Source organism: Lonchura striata, chromosome 13, assembly GCF_050655825.1.
Source record: "Lonchura striata isolate lonStrDom1 chromosome 13, ASM5065582v1, whole genome shotgun sequence".
NCBI classification, from domain to species: domain Eukaryota; kingdom Metazoa; phylum Chordata; class Aves; order Passeriformes; family Estrildidae; genus Lonchura; species Lonchura striata.
The window spans coordinates 18,584,227-18,597,100 of NC_140715.1; the positions used below are offsets into that span (position 1 = coordinate 18,584,227).

Consider the following 12,874-nt stretch of genomic DNA (forward strand, 5'->3'; position numbering starts at 1 on the left):
ACCACACGCTGCTTTGGGATCGGGAAGAAATCCTCCCCCCGTTCTGTGGCATTGGCTCCTGACCTTTCCTAGCTGTGCCCCGGGACAAGTGACAGCAAGGGCTCTGCTGTGCTTTAAAGCCTTTCCGGAAACAATTCTGCCTTGTCAGGGAGCGTGGAGAGACCCCTGGGTTAATTCCACTGTTCTCGGTGCGCAGGACGAGCACAGGGATGAAAACCTTTGGGATTGCCCCGCGGCGGGATGGCAGCGAGCTGGGCACCTCCTCCTGCGGCTGGGCGGGCACGGGCTGAGCCCGCCGGACGCGAACGAGCCCGGCAGGGCTCAGCTCAGCCCGAACCGAGCCGTTCCGAGCCTATCAGAGCCGCCGCGGTGCCGGTCCGCTCCGCCCGTGTCCCGCCCGCGGCCGCGGTTGGCGGTGCCGGCGCGGGCGGGGCGGGGCGGCAGCTTCGAATCGCGGGGAGAGCGCGGAGCTGCCCGAGCGCGTCCCGCCGCCCGCACTGCCCCGCACCGACCGGCCCGGCCCCGCTCCGTCCGCCCATGGGCAACGCAGAGTCCGTCCCGCGCGGCGCCGCCGCTCCCGGTAAGTGCGGTCCGGTCCGAGCGGCCCCGGTGCTCCCGACCGGGTCCGGTGCGAGCGGCCCCGGTGCTCCCGACCGGGCCCGGTGCGAGCGGCCCCGGTGCCCTCCGGTCCGGTGCGAGCGCTCCCGGTGCCCTCCGGTCCGGTGCGAGCGGCCCCGGTGCCCTCCGGTCCGGTCCGAGCGGCCCCGGTGCCCTCCGGTCCGGTCCGAGTGGCCCCGGTGCCCTCCGGCCCGGTCCGGTCCGGTCCGAGCGCTCCCGGTGCCCTCCGGCCCGGTCCGGTCCGGTGCGAGCGGCCCCGGTGCCCTCCGGCCCGGCCCGGTCCGGTCCGGTGCGAGCGGCCCCGGTGCCCTCCGGCCCGGCCCGGCCCGGTCCGGTGCGAGCGCTCCCGGTGCCCTCCGGCCCGGCCCGGTCCAGTCCGAGCGCTCCCGGTGCCCTCCGGGCCGGGGCTCCCCCAGCGCTGGACCCAAACGCGGTGGGGCCGCCGCGCCGTGTCCCTCGGGTGGGGAGGATGCGACAGCGATAACCGGGACAGGAGGGAGGTGACAGGCGACATTCAGCGCGCTCAGCACAGCTGCCGCAGGTCTGAGCCCTCCGCTCACCTGTGCTGGGAGCGCCCAGGTACCCCCGAGAGCCTTTTGGGGGCTTTTTGTCCGCCGGCCAAACCGGAGCGGAGGCCTCGAATGTACTTTCATCCCTCGCAGCTGCTGCCCGCGCAACAGCCCTGCCAAATCCTGCCGCAATTCAAAGTCCTGCGCTCCAAAATCTCCTGCCAATCCCAGCTCCGCGGCTGCGAGAACGGACCTGGCAAAACAAACGGCTTGGCCCGGCCGCGCTGCCGGGTGTCAGGTTCTTGTTGCCTTTTATACGTCTTTTTTTTCGTGTCCAAAAAGGTCAACAGCCGCCAGCCTGGTTGGCTGGATTTGAAGGGAGCTGATAACTGGGCTCAGCCAACCGGCACAAGATGCCAGCGCTTCGGAATACAAATAAAAATCCTGGGTGGGAATGAGGAGAGCATTGAGTAACGTGCGGGCTAACACGGAGCAGCATCGTGGTTACTGGTGTTCCTGTACAGCAGCGAGGTTCTGCAAGCCTCAACTTGTTTCTTGTTAACCTCTCCTTGGCCTGGGGCCTTTGGGAATTGCAAAAGCTGCAGAACAATTGTTTTGTTTATTTATTTATTTATTTCATTTTGGATGTGTGTGACCTGCTGCAGTTTCAGTTTTCAATAAAACATTGTCATTCTTCCCACCTGGTTCTTAACGCCAGAAATGCGATCAATTCTTTTAGGCATTTACAGCATGGTCTGATTTCATGACTTCTTCCGCAAAGTCCTTCGTTTTGTTTTCTCTTCCTATGGGGGAAGCCAAAATATTTTGCTGCTGGCAGGATGAGGGTGTTGTCATTTGCTCCAGCAGCGCGATGTGCACTGCTGGATGCTCCTGCCTGAGCCTCCTACAGGTGTGTGGGGTATGGAGGGGAGGGAAAAGTCCCTCTGGAGCTGTGCCAGGAACCTTTGGAGCAGTGTGAGTTCACTGGCAGAAATCCAGAGCTGGTTCTCAGCGATGCTGCAGCGGGACAAAAAGGAATGTGGGCCAATGCAAAGAGAAGCTGGGGTGTCTGCACCTGTAGCAAATCCTTCTTCCCGCAGGAATTGGGCAGAAAATAGACAGAAAAAAAAGCCCCAAACCAAAAGAACGAAGCAAATACCTCCTGATGCTTGCTTCCTACCGGCAGCACTGGGGTCAGAGCTGGGTGTCCCTGCAGGGAGGGTCTCTGCTGTGCTCTGGGCTGTTACTAAACCCCCAGGTGATTAAGAGCTGGTTGTTCCCAACAAATGAGTGCTTTGGGTGCTTTTCCAACCCTGCCGTAGTGGGTTATTCTCTTGTTTCTTGTATTTTTCCTTCCTGAGAGTTGCTTCTGCTGTGTTTGGTTTTGGGGTAGTCAGCCCAAATTTACATGTTTACTATGTAATGCAAGATTATTTCTAACGGATTAATAACTCTGCTTCCTGATTGTTGGTTTTTGTTTTGAAATCCAAACATCCAGCCTCTTCTTATAAAGCCAGTTCTGCAAAACAGAGCTGGAGATAACATTTTGGAAGTTAATGCACTGTTAGGCAAGTCAGACCTCCATAATACATTGTGTCAACAGCTGCTGCTGCTCCCGTTTGCTTAACAGTGAAGGCAAATAAACGCATTTGATGATACTTCTACTATTGGACAGGAGAATTTGAACCAAGATGGAATTAATTGTCAAGGGCTAAAAGAAAGATCGTGAGTGTTTGGGTAGAAAGCAGGAATGTGGGATTAGAAAATTGGTAAATCCCTAAAGCTGGAGTTGTCGCTGAGGCATGAAGGTTCTTAATTTAGAATTATTGGTCTGTATGTCTGTTACAAGTGAGGTTCTGCAGCCTGGTGAGCTGTGCAGGTCCCCGTGTCCCCTGCTCCTGGCTCGGGTGGGCAGTGGGGCTCCAGGGTGGACACTGTCGCTGGAGGGCAGCCGAGGATAAAAAGTCAGCACTGCTACTCTGTAACTCACTGGGAAATTAAAATTAAAAAAAAAAAAAAAGCTGAACAAATGCCAGGAAAAGGACACTGTGAGGTTGGTTGCTTAAGGGATCAGAAGAAAAGCAAATAACCATGCAGCAGCTGGTCCCAGGAGAGCAGAGCTCAGAGAGGGACACAGCTGAGGGTGACTCCTCACTCCAGGAGCAACGTGCATCCTTCTGAACAATCAGGAGCTCCCTCAGTGGGGGAGAAACGCTGAATTATTTGTGTCTTGTGCAGCTCAACGAGGTCAAAAGTCGATGAAAGGTTTCTTTGCATAATGCAAGTGGACTTATGCCTGTATTAGATAATCATTCCCTGACTGAACTCTGTTAATGGTCTTGGAGAGTAAAACCAAATTGCAGTGCTGGGAGTGTTCCAAGTGAGCACAGAGCACACACGCAGCTGGGCTGGGCTCCTTTTTGCTGGATCTGACCTTATTCCGTACTTGGGTTTCTCCCAAAGTGTCACTCCTGGGCTTCTCTCGGCTCCCAGATTTCCCATTCTGTAGGAAGTTTTCCTGTGCTGGAGGAGCAAGAGGAGCTTGCTCCCGCACGGTTTTGTTTTCCCTCTGCTCTGAAGGGCAGCGGGAAGGATGAAGGATCCCAACGTTGGGCTTAGATGGCGCCAGAGCCTCAGGAAAGGATGTGCCAGACGGGCACTGGCACCTCTCACCGCTGCTCACCTGAGCCCAGGTGTGAGCCCGGCCCATCCCTCACCCTCGGGGACGGGAGCCTCTGCCTTGGCCATTTAAAGTGTGAGGTTTGCTTGGGATCTTCATTCCTGCAGCTGGGAAAATCTCAACTCGTGTTTTGTCTTCATTGCTACGCTTCTTCCCCTGAGTCACTGGAGCCAGCTGCCAAAATATTGCACACCACCGTGAATTCCTGCGTGGATGGTGCTGGCATTGCCCGTCCTGCACGGGTTCCCAGCCAGGAACTCGGCTGCACACAGCAGGCTGGGGAAAGCAGCACGTTCCCCTCGTGGTTTGCTCAGAGACACTTGGATTTCACTGTGAACTCCTTAACAAATCCCTGCTGCAGTTCTGCATCCCCAAAGTGTTTGCTCTGACACATTATTCCACCTGCATCTAGACTGAGTATTGAGTCTACTGACAGTGTTGTTGGCTCTAAAGTAAGAGACCTTCAGTAAAGGACATTTTAAAAAAACCTGTAATTTTTCTCCAGTCTTTCAGAATATCTTTATGGACTGGAATCAGATTGAGTAGATGTTATACAATATCTCAGGGGTTTTGCTGAGTATATTTTACACAATATCACAGGGGTTTTGCATTATCTATAGGATGCAGTATAGATTGACAGACCAAGGACTGAAAGCTGCTGGAATCAGGTTCCACAACTCCTGTGTTGCTGTAGGCAACTCACTTTTATTCTCTCCTTGCCTCAGTTTCCCCCTCTTTAAAACTGGGATGATAAAGGTTGTGTGCCTGGGATGACCATAATCAGCAATTTAACAGCATTTAGGAAACAGAGTATGATAAACTAGTGCAGAATTTTATTCAGAACCCTTACCCTAAGATCATTCTTAAGTGTTGCAGGCTGTGCCAAGCTTTGCTCACCTGGGGATTGAAATTATTGTCCCAGCTGGATTTTTTACTGATAAATGAACGGCATTGATGTGGATTTATCATGACTGTGATAAGAAAGTAAGTGCTGTGGTTCTTTCTTGATGCACGGTGTGAAACCATCCCAGAAGTTTGGCTGTGGGGGATTCCCTGCAGCCTCATCTGGTGCCATCCCAGAATTGTTTGGGTTGGAAGGGACCCTAAAGCTCATCCTGCTCCAACTGCCCTGCCATGGACAGGGATCTCCCACTAGACCAAGTTGTTTATAGCTCCAATCTGCTGCTCAGGGAAAGCTGATGCTTGGTGGTGATGTCTTTTTTTGCGGATCTGGATGAATTTTGGTTTGCTGCAGGCACCTTTGCATTGCTTTGGGACAAACACAAAGTGTTCACTCTGACACAAACCCTCCCAGGGCAGGGGCTGTGCTGAGGAGGGGACACACAATGATTACAGCCCTGAGGGGAGATGGGGATGTCTTGTGGCTGTGTGTTCCCATTAGATCCCTGTGGCAGCACATTTCTCTCCCTCTCAGGATTTTTCATAGAGGTGCACAGAGAGAAAGGAAAGAGAAAACAATTCCTATTTCTGCTCCTTGTTTTTCCTATGTGGAATGTGTTTGGAGAATTGTTTACCTGGGGTGGTTGCTTGGCTGGATTCTGGTGAGGATTGTTTAAGCCTGATGGTCAATCCAATCCACCTGGGGCTGGGCTCTAGAGAGGGTCATGAGTTGTGTTGGAGTTAGAGAAAGTAGTATGTAGTTTTAGTATCCTCCTTTTATATAGTATATTAATGTATTTTAGCATAGTTATAATAAAGAAATCATTCAGCCTTCTGAATTGAGTCAGACATCAGCATTTCTTCCCATTGAGTTCGCCTGCCTTTACAGTAGATCCCCCCTAACACCCCTGTTCAGGGCTGTTCACTAGGGCCAAGCATTTTATCCTCTCTGAGGCTGCTGCACACACCTAAAAAGGAGCATCCATGTGCCCTGCCCAGAAAGGAGTCCAGTTTTCATGTTTGGCACTCAAACTACGCAGTTATAAATGCTGCTCCTGCCTTGAACTGGAACATAAATGTTTATAACTCCTGTTGCTCTCTTGACAGTTTGCCCATTAATTTAGTGTCGAGACACGTTTTAATTTCTGACCTCATCTGGGTACCAGCTCAGAGTCTGCTGAAGTTGCTGACTTTTTCCCCATTAAGGACAGAAACTTTGCTTTTAGCATTCTGCCCTCAGTTTGCAGAGGTGAGGTTTCTCATGCACGTGCCACCTTCTCAGGGCAACTCTTCCCTTCCTGGCTGGGGTCACTGCTGTGGGTCTGAGAGCCCCTCAGGGAATGGCTCCTGGGATACAGCTGCAAATCCTGCAGTGGAGGGCGAGGGGAGATGGGAATGAGAAACTTTAGGTCTTAAAATGATCCAAAAAATTCACCCAGCCCTCCATTGTCTCTATTTCTGGATCCCTGATAAAGCTAAAACTCAGTCCTAAATATTGTGCAGTATTTCAGCAAGGAAAAGCAAGACAAAGGGGCTATTTAAAGCCACCTTCTTTGCAGGGCTTGGCTGGCGGGCTCTGCCTCTTTTGTGTCATTGTGTCTGTGCAAAACACAGACGAGAGGCTGGGGAAATACAATGTGCACTCCAATTTAGAACACATGCAAAGGTCAGCCCTGGTGCACGCTTGGCTTTGGGCTGAGCAGGTTAACTTGGATTTCTGTAAAGCAATGAGGGGCGTCATAAACAGGCAGTGGATGCAGTTATAGAGCAGAATAACCTGTCTGGCCCATGCCTGGCTGCACTTTTTGCTCTGAAATTGAGGCATTACCTTCCCTTCATGGCTCTGTTCTGCCTTGCTGCTTGAATTCTGGATTTTTACCCTTTGGTGTCCTTGGGTGGATAAGGAGGCCGGGAGTATCCATGTGAAACTTTTGGAGAGCCATAAATATGAATGTGAGGTGTCACAACGTGTGCCCAGCTTGAAAGCAGCTATAAAACCCTCAGGGGATATTGTAAGTGCAGGTGAACCTGGTGGGAAGAAATGCTGATGTCTGACTCCAGCTGAGAAGGCTGAATGATTTCTTTATAACAACTATACTATAATACATGAATATATTATTTAAAGGAGATACAAAAGCTACAAACAAACCTAATTTTTCTAAGTACCATATCTAACTCCCAACTTGTGACCTTCTCTGAGTCCAGCCCCAGGTGGGTTGCATTGGCCACCAGGCTCAAACAATCCTCACCAGAATTTAATCAAGCACTCACCCCAGGTAAACAATTCTCCACACACATTCCAGATGGGAAAACAAGGAGCAGAAATAGAAATTGTTTTCTCTTTCCTCTGTGCTCCTCTATGAAAAAAAACTGAGAGAGAGAAGCATGTGCCTGCCACAAGGGGCTGCTAACCTGGGACGGGTTTGTTCTGGCGAGGGAGGGAACACAATAAAAACACTTGCTAAACTGAAGGGAACTGCTTGCTGCAGGTTCTTTGGGAGGACAGGGCATGGAAGGGAGGCTGGGGATGGCTCAGGAGGAAAGGAGAGCACAGAGAATGTGCTGGAGGTGACATCCAGCAGGGTTGTGCTGCACTGGTGGGAGATGGGGAACATGGCTGGATCCTGGACCTGCACAAGCTGGGGAGGGTCTGCTGCAGCCTGAAAATTGAGCAGCATTTTGGGATCCTGAAGGAGTCCATACAAAGAAAAACCTGTAGATATTTACTGAGGAGATGAGGCAAGTTAGTTTTTTATTGTCCCTCTCTTTTTTTGGAGGGCGATACAAGCACTTGTGCACTTTCCAAAGGCTGAAGCGTGTGTGGGTATTTCAGAAGTTTCAGGCCAATCTCAATGCTCTGAAAAGCAGCTCTGATGTGCCCTCAAGGATGAGGAGTTGGACCAGCAAAGCCAAGAGGGCAGAGCATGGCAAAGGAGGGTTCTGAAGGCACTGGGGTCTGTGGGGTCTGGGTGTAGGGCTGTGGGCTCAGGAAAGCTGGGGATGGGGATGATGCCCACAAACTCCCAGCTAGCTGTGGCTGCTGTAAATGTTGCATTTCCAGGGCACAACACTCATGCAAATATCACATTATTTAACCTGAGAAGGGCTTGAGAGACCCCACGGTCTTGGTGGTGTGAAGGGGAAACTGAGGCCTGAGGTGATCCAGCTTATCTGGGGTGTGCAGCACCTGCAGTGCAGGGGGGTTTCTTTTCTGCTTGCAGCAACCCACCAAATCTTGAGCAGTTCAGGAGTCCTGGCTAAGATCCCTGCTGTCATCTCTGAACTGTGCTGCCTTCCCAGTGCCTGTGGGTATGAAAACATCACATCCATTTGAAAGCCTTATCTGTGCCTCCTTTCTGCAGCGCTGTGATGGATTTTTGGCCTTGTTAAAGTAATCTTCTGTGAGGATTTATCTATTTTTCATGTGTCAAAGATAATTTTTATTTTTTCAGCGCTTCTTCATGCTGAATTAATTTGTTCTCTGTCAAACCTGTTTTGTTTTTCGCTGGAGCCCTGTGAGTGGGAGAACCCATCTCCCAGAAATGCGTGTGCATCTCTTCTCCTGCGTGTGGCACTCCCGTGCCAATAAATCCAAACCTTCAACCTGCAAACCCTGGGAAGGAACCCAGCCCTCCGTGCCTCAGGATGGCTCTGGACATCCCAGCTCAGCATTCCCACAGGGTGAGGTTCCAGCCAGCGTGGTTCCCCTTTTGAACCAGCGACAAAGCCATTCCCTTCATTTGGCCAGGAAAAACCACTTTAATTTTGGGAGATATGGAACCTTCTCCTCCTCCTCTTCCTCTCCTGTCCACTTGTGCCTTGCAGACAGGAGCTAAAGGTGGTGGGATGCTGCAGGGACAGCTTTTTCCTCTCTTTATCCAAACTTGGATAATGTGGTTTGTTTTATGAACAGTGGTGGAAACTGGGAAAACAGGTTACTCAGAGCCTGAGAGCTGCTGCTAATTTATGATTACTTTTTCCTCTGTCTTCAAATTGCTGAAGGTTAATGAGGCTGAGACAAACAACCCTGTTGAATGCCACAGGGTAACAATAACCCCAGCATTTCCTGCTGTGGGCTGTGACCAGTGGGGAGATCTCTGTTATGGCCAGAGCATCCAAGGGTGATTTTAGGATGCTTCAGGGCCCCTGCTGATAGCAGGGATGCCAAATCCAGGTTTATTTGAGTTCCATACCTGCATGTGCACAGACCAAACCTGTGGCAGGACTTGTGCCGTGTGGCTGCTGAAGCTTTTGGTGTCAGGAGGAGAAGGCTGGAGAGGCTGAGCAGGAGGGAGGATCTCTGGGTCTCCCACTTCTCTCATTCCCCTCACGCTGGTGTGGAGAAACAAACCCAAACTGAGCTGTCCTGGCTGTGACAAGTCCCCTGGGAGGCTTTGCCCCTTGCCAGCTGAATGTGTTGGGAGGTTCTGGGTGCTCCTTGCTGTGCACTGGGTGTGGGGAGCAGCTGGGGCTGAGCAGGGTTTGGGAGAGGCCGTGCAGAATAGGAAAAACAAGCAGTTGTTTGTTAAGCTACTTTGTTCTCTCTATTTCTGTAGCTAACCTTTTGCTTCTTGAAGCAATAAAAAAAAAAAACCCCAAAGAACAACCCTCTTCAAAAAATATTGCAGGGTGTTTCTTTGTGTGCTTTGACTAAGCTGTTCCTCATAAACCGGTGGCTTTTGCGTAAACACAGGCATGGGAGGCAGAATTATCTGCTTTTTTGCAGCTGTCAAGTACCTTTGCTCTCCCCAGTAATGTATAAATGGGGGAGCGAGGCTGGGAGAGGCACAGCAGACAGAACCTGGGCTGCCCTCCTCTGCCAGTGCATCCCTCCCTGCTCCTGAGAGCCAGTTTGTCCCTGGATGCCACCAGATCTGACCAGGGCTCAGCTCCAGGCTGGACATGAAACCAGCCAAGGACTTCAGAGCACGAGGTGGGGACTGAAAACCAACCCTGGGCTGCATCTTTGGGCAAGGGCCATTCTCAGGACTATAAATGTGCCTCTGGAGATGGGGATTGGAAGGCTTTGATGTGAACTTTTAATTGCTTGCCGGTGCTGGAGCCCCAGCAGGGCTGGAGGTGGCAGCAGCAACTGTTTGGTTGCTGATTGCTGTGTCTGCTCCCTCGTGGCCTCCAGTCAAAGCTGGCATGCTGAATCCAGGATCTGCTGGAGAGAAGGGAGACCTCCCTTCCACCCCTTTGGGCTGTGGGCTTCAATTATTATTATTTTTTTTTAAATTTTTTTTCCCCAGATAAAATGAACAAAACTGCTGTGTCCCGTGACAGCTCTGATAAGCTGGAGGCTGCAGCCATGCCCCAGCACTGACTGCCCATTACAGCCTTTGTTTGTTTAAAAATAAAAAGCCCAACCTCACTATCTTGATGATGGAAAAAAAATTCCATAAACATGCCAGAGGTATAATTGGTACCAGTGGAAACCAAAAATGACCCTTTGCCTTCCCCTCCACCCACCTTTTTCACAGTCAAGTGCTTTGGGAGGGAGCCCTGCTGGTGCTGCAGGAATCCTTTCCCATGGAGCCAAACCAGTCTCAGATGCTGCAGGACTGTGGTAAAATTCCAGGTGGAATAATGCATCCCTGCCTCTCAAACTGTGATCAGATCCTTTGGAGAGCATCCTGAGGGCAGCAGCAAAGTGCCCTGGGAGTACTCGTGGAAATTTCGTTCTCAGCATCTTGGTGATGCCAGGGTGATGCGGGATCATCCTGGCATGGTGCAGCCTGCTGCTGGCCAGGGGCAGGATCCCAGGGCAGCACCTTCCCTGGCTCCTCACACCTGCTGGGCCTGGGCACAGGGGCTCCCTGCGGGCCTTTCCTGCCCTTTTTGGGGTGCTGGCACTCCCAGCTCAGCTCCTGGGGCACGGCAGGGAAGGAGTCACCTTTTCCTTGGCTGCTGGAATGGCCTTTTCCTTCTGCTGAGCCTCCTGGTGAAGATGTGGCCACAGCTGGTGCTGTTTAGGGTTTCCTGCTGCTCTCTGGGCTGAGCTGCTTGCAGGGGACCTGTGCTGAGCCAGGTGTCCCCCAGTGCCACCAAAAGCAAGGTGAAAGCCACCAGGTTGGGCTGAGCCTTTGAGGTTTTTGTGGGAGCCCTGCAGTGAGGAGGGATGGATTTCATGGGAGGGTTATCACCACACAATGTGCTTTTGTGCAATTATGTGGTGTCTTTTAAATCGTTTCCTCCAACGAGTCTGTCCACACCCAAACCAAAATAAACATTCTGAAAGGCTGCAAAGATAAACACACAATGCTTACCCTTAAATGCAGCGTTTTCTCCCTCTCCTTACAGACACCTGCTCCGTGTCCTGGAAAGGAGGAGCATCCAGCAATGCTAAGTTAGGATTACCCAACTCAAACTTTGACTTTCCAAACCTTCCTTTCATACCATCATTATCTTTTTCAGTCAGTAACTTTCTCAGAAAGGAAAAAGTAAAAACTGGGACTCTCACCTCCTTGCTCTGCCTTTTTAAGGTCAGTGCTTTCTTTTCATCACTTTGAGGCCCTGCACTGTCCCCAGTGCTCCCCAGCCTTACTCCACATCTCTGAGCTCATTTCCAGTTTGCTCTCACCCATTTTTGGGCTCACATAGAGCGTGGGTGCTGCCCATGCTGGTGGGTGAACCAAGGTGTCACCTTAGCAGCAGCCACCACCTCTGCACTCTTCTCAGCTTTCCTTTGGGAACAATTTATATAAAAGAGGGAATTTTAACCCCTGCTCACTCAGCCTGCTTTCTGGGTTGATAAACTGTGATCTCCCTGGGGAATTGGTGTTCTGGGGTGAGGGAACTGATGAAACTCCTGGGTTATTTCTCCTCCCCGAGTCCTTTGCTGCTTTTCCATCTCCTGTGACTCCGTTTGTCCTCAGCAGCCCCTTGGGAAGGGCCTCAGCAAACTGGGCACAAAATCCTCTGTTGTCACTCTGGCATCTCCTTCATCCACCCATCCCCTTCCCCAGTGAGACTTGCTCAGCCTAAACCCAGTCTCTGCTGGGAGCCCCGGATGGGAAAGTGCTCTGGTTTTAATTAGCATCTTAATTAGTTTATCAGGCATTGGCACCACTGTCATTCCTGGATGCACTTTTCAGCAGAGCTCTTGTTCTTGTTATCCTTCAGTGCTTAATTTTTTAGTTATCATAAAGTATAATTTTCCTGGTTCAGGGAGATATTCCTCTGAAATTGTTTTTGTTAGCTGAGCTTGGTAATACAGATTTTTTTTTTTTCCTCCCCAGTAATCAAATCACTTCAGTTTTTCTTCTTTTGCCCAGCTCCAGATAGTGCCTGATCATTAATCCCAGAAATGTACTGTGGTAGGAAAGGTGTATCCCTCTGGCAGATAAGCTTGACTGACATAAATAATTTAGCTCTTCTGCACCTTTTTTCCCCTTCTGCAACCACTGGAGATTGAGGAGATCCACAGAGTCATCTGAAATTCTCCTGCAAGTGATCTCCAAGTTTGATTTTCTTTTCAGCTCCTTGGCAGCTGTAATTTATACTTATGCTCCAGTGGCTTCAGGAAGATTATATTCTTTATTTTCACATTGTTTTTCTGCTTTAGTAAGTGAGGAAAAAATATGGTTATTTTGTCTATTTACTTTTTTGGTGTTGCCCAAGTTCTGAACACTGGGTTTTCCTTCAGCCCTTTCCCTGCTGATTTTTATCTTCCCTGAATGGTCTTCATCCATCTTCTGATGGACTGCCTGTGCTGTATTCTGCCTTTTTGCTGGAAATTGCATTCCAGTTGTTGCCATTGATTCACCCTTGGCTCAGCCAGGCTTTTCTCCCCGTGGATGCCAGAGGTTTCCTGGGCTTTTGTCCCAGGACCACTGGGACCATTTCCCAGGGGTGGAACTGGGCTGGGGTCGGTGGTTCTGCCTTTCCCAAAGCCTCCCTGGGGACCAGCAAATAAAGGGACCACAGGAGGGGACTGGGGCAGCCCCAAATTTGCTTTTTGCCAGCAACCAGGACCTGTGTGGCCGTGGCAGGGTCCCTGCACTGGTTGGGCTGGGAGATTGGTTGCTCTTGACTCGGGTGCTGAACCTGCTCAGGTCTGTTCTGCTTGGTGCTCCTTGTAGGGGCATGGATCCCCTGAAGGATGTTCTTTCTTCTCTTCCCAGAGCTTCTCCCTGGCAGCTTGGCACACCCAGGGGAGTGCAAA

General features: G+C 51.1%; 1 protein-coding gene across 1 annotated transcript in view; it reads left to right on the forward strand.

The window, feature by feature from the left end:
* The first annotated feature begins 431 nt into the window (after nt 1-431).
* Nucleotides 432-12,874, forward strand: part of NEURL1B (neuralized E3 ubiquitin protein ligase 1B) — a 129,902-nt gene continuing 117,459 nt past the window's right edge. The window contains exon 1 of the mRNA XM_085591569.1: nt 432-580. Within this exon, the coding sequence (XP_085447695.1) occupies nt 538-580 (43 nt within the window). The 5' untranslated portion in view covers nt 432-537. The remainder of the gene's footprint in view (nt 581-12,874) is intronic.